The sequence below is a fragment of the Lactuca saligna genome, chromosome 4 (genome assembly GCF_052625555.1).
Source record: "Lactuca saligna cultivar CGN05327 chromosome 4, ASM5262555v1, whole genome shotgun sequence".
Lineage (NCBI taxonomy): Eukaryota > Viridiplantae > Streptophyta > Magnoliopsida > Asterales > Asteraceae > Lactuca > Lactuca saligna.
Window position 1 is genome coordinate 33360405 of NC_136420.1, and position 3724 is coordinate 33364128.

The window sequence follows — 3724 nt, forward strand, 5'->3', positions numbered from 1 at the left end:
AATAACCTTTGTACTCTATAATTAGATATCATATCGATATATTTTTTCATGCAAAACAAAAAATTTGAACATTCATAGTTTATATATATATATATATATATATATATATATATATATATATATATATATATATATATATATATATATATATATATATATATTGTTACTTTTGTAACATAATATTTTGTATGAAAAAATAAATTGATCTAGGTGGTGTGATTATTAAAATTATAAAATTAATAAATTCCATGTGTTTTTAGATAATAAAAAAGTGCTAAAAAATAAAAAATAAAAAAATTTGATTATCAAATTGTGAACTAAAAAGTTATAAGAAGATATGAATTATATAAAATACTTTAAAAATACCATTGAACTAAAAGAGATATGAAAAAGAGTAATGGGTATTTTAAAAACAAAAATTAAAGTTTGTTGTTTTTTGAAGATATTTTTTTAGATTTTTTAAACCTGTGAAATTGAGGAAACAAACTAGAGGTTTTGTCTAACATTAACCCAAAGGAATTAACTATAGACTTGATAAATAATGTGAAAATAGGGCTCGTCCTAAAACCCTAAAAGATACAAGACGTTTTCTTCTCAAGGGTTTAGGTCTGTAGGAGGTTCGTCGCTCTTTGCAGATTTGAAAGAGACGATCAAAATCTGCAGATATGAGTCTGGTAGCAGGATCATACGAGCGATTCATCTGGGGTTTCAAGCTCAAAACCCTAAAACACTCCACCGAAACCCTCACCTTGTCCCCAATTTTCTCTTTTCCGTCACATCTTTCACCAATTAAGTCCGTCGCCGTAGCCGGCTCCGTCGCTGTATCAGGTGGCTCCGATGACACCATCAAAATATACGACCTATCAACTTCATCGGAGGTTGGTTCACTTAACGATCCAACCGCCACCGTCACGTCGCTCGCCCTCTATACCCCTCCGTCCCTGTCCTCTTTTCCACGTAATCTTTTCTCCGCGTATGACGACGGTAACATCTCGCTCTACGACGCCGACCCCTTCGTTCACCTAAAGACCATGAAGATACATAAAAAAGGTGTTAACGATTTGTCTGTTCATCCGTCGGGGAAGTTGGCGCTGACGGTGGGGAGAGATTCGTGTTTAGCTATGGTAAATTTGGTTAGAGGAAGGAGGAGTTTCTGTTGTAGCTTGGGGAAAGAAGCTTCCATGGTGAAATTCGATTGTAGTGGTGATAAGTTCTTCATGGTAATGGATGAGAAAATCTCTGTGCACGAAGCAGAGGATGCAAAACTGATTCTTGAATTGGAATCCAAGAAAAAAGTTCTTTGCATCGCACCTGGCATGGTTAGTTTGCTGTTTATTCTTTACTTATGTATATAGCTTTTTACTGTATACTATAATCCATTCTGATATACAGTATAAAATTTGCTTTATAATCTGAAATAAGTATGAAATTGTGACAGAATGGACTTGTATATGGTGGTGGAGAGGACAGGAATCTTACAGCATGGGATACAGTTAGTGGGAAGGTTGCATATTGCATTGAGGATGCACATTCATCTCGTTTAAAAGGAATTGTAGTGCTTTCAAAGATTGATGGAGCATCTGAAGATGAACTGTTTTTGGTAGCATCTGCATCTTCAGATGGAATTATTCGTGTTTGGGATGTTCGTATGGCTAATAAGAACAAGTCAATTCCATTGGCTGAAGTTAATACCAAGTCTAGGCTCACTTGTCTTGCTGGATCATCCGTTAAATGTGAGTTTTTTACACTATTACCCTCTTTCAGTTTTTCCTGTATGCTTATCGTATCATGTACTAATGAGTTGTTTCTTTTTGATATATCGGTATCAATTTTAACATGTCTTAAGTCTTAACCCATTAAGCCATGTCTTGTTGTCTTAACCTGTTAAGTCATTTGTCTAGATTAAGTGAAAAAGAAACAACCATCAGCCATGTATAGTTGCCAGGATTAAGTGCTTACACTGAGCTTATTAAGCCAAACAAAAACATCCCCTTACTCAGCATCACTTATAAACAGAGGGGTAAAATGGTCATTCACTCACATCTAGACTGTTTATTAAAGAGAAACATATTTTTGTCTATACAACACATTAAGGGCCTTTTCTTTTTCTTTTTTCCTTTAAGTACTGTATGCATAAAGTAGCTGAATTGATAATGATGTCTATAAATATTGTTTTCTCTTTTGAACAGTTTGTCTTAATGAGAATAAATTACTGTTTTACCCCGTAATTAGAAGTGGTGTTAAAAAATTTAATGTTTTATATGTGATTTTGAGAAAGAAAGATTGTTTTATTTAAGATGTATCATAAGAATAATTCATTTTGTTACAAGTATATGCAAACAATGTTTCATCTTTAAAAAAAAAAAATTATTAGTTTTTAAGCAGTGGTTGATGTTTTCATTTGCAGCAATCAAGAAGCCTCTTGCAGATTCGAGTAAATCAAGTAAAGAAGAGGACGAACAAACTGAAGATTTGTAGTATTTTTGTAATTTATGGATTGTATTTTAATGCTCTCATTTTCATTTTTGATCGAATCTTTTGACATCATACAACGTGAACAATGTGATTTTTATTTAAATTGTGTCTGACACATTTAAACTAGTTTATTTTTGGAGTGGTGAGACCACTAAAGATATTTTATAACCTAGGTTTTTAAAAAGGTAACGAGCCTTTCTAAATATATTTTATATATTCATATCTATCACCAAGTTTTTTAAATATTTTATTTTATATTTATCATTTAACTTATCAGTTGTTAAACACTATTGTTTTATCAGACAAAAACTATTTTTTTTTAACTAAAAATAAACTTTTCAGCTAGTCTAGCTGGTATAACAAACAAAATATTTTTTGTTCAAATGGATTATGCGAGTAAAGTTAAAAAAAAAAAAAAGAGAAGTAATTAAAAAAAAAAAAAAAAGGAGTATGAAATATGAATATACAAATGTAGGGTAAGGTACTATTATTTGCTTGCTAGGAGTGCGGTAAGTATACCCATGTGCTCGTCGTAAGCTTTTGTGGGTGCAGACACAGAATCTTTACCTCTTCAGTCTTCACGCTGGTGAAAATCACAATTCATTTTACTTGCTGACAGCTGAGTGGGTTGTAAACTCGGTATTCTAACTCATCTGATCAACCGAGTTAACTCTTCAAAATATATATTAAATTGGTTTATTTATAAACAAGAATAAATTTATATGTATTGTTTTGTAATGTGAGCCGTTCGCCCGTTCCATTGATTATTTTGAAGGCTCTCGAGATTTTGAAAGTTCTGTACCAAAAAATAAAAATGAACCCCTAAATATAATTTTTATGTATACTAGACAAAGATATATGCGTTGTGCGGAATAATTTTTTATAGTTAAAATTATGCAAGTACATGTTGAAAATAGTTAGCTTATTGACGTTAACTATGAAATAATAACTTTTTAAACCATTTTTTTTTATAAAATTGTAATGATTTTGAAATATATGATAATATCTATTAAAATCATACAATTTAATGATCTCTATCCATCACTATTGTAAATAAAACTAAATATGATTCTCGATTTAGTATTATTTTTAAGATTATGTATAAGTAATTCAAAAATTATTTATGTGATCTTTATATAAAATAATGTAACATAATTTATAATTTTATGTTATTTTTAACTATTATTGTTGTTAATTAATTTAAAATTTGTTTATTTAGAAAAATTGCAATTATTATAAAAAAATAGTA

General features: G+C 30.3%; 1 protein-coding gene across 1 annotated transcript; it reads left to right on the plus strand.

Annotated features, from left to right (window-relative positions):
• The first annotated feature begins 518 nt into the window (after positions 1-518).
• LOC145041547 (Transducin/WD40 repeat-like superfamily protein) lies at positions 519-2578 on the plus strand. The gene is made up of 3 exons (XM_078989667.1): positions 519-1319; positions 1439-1733; positions 2408-2578. The coding sequence occupies exons 1-3, from the start codon at positions 666-668 to the stop codon at positions 2476-2478; spliced, it is 1020 nt and encodes a 339-aa protein (XP_078845793.1). The 5' UTR covers positions 519-665; the 3' UTR covers positions 2479-2578.
• Positions 2579-3724: the final 1146 nt, after the last annotated feature.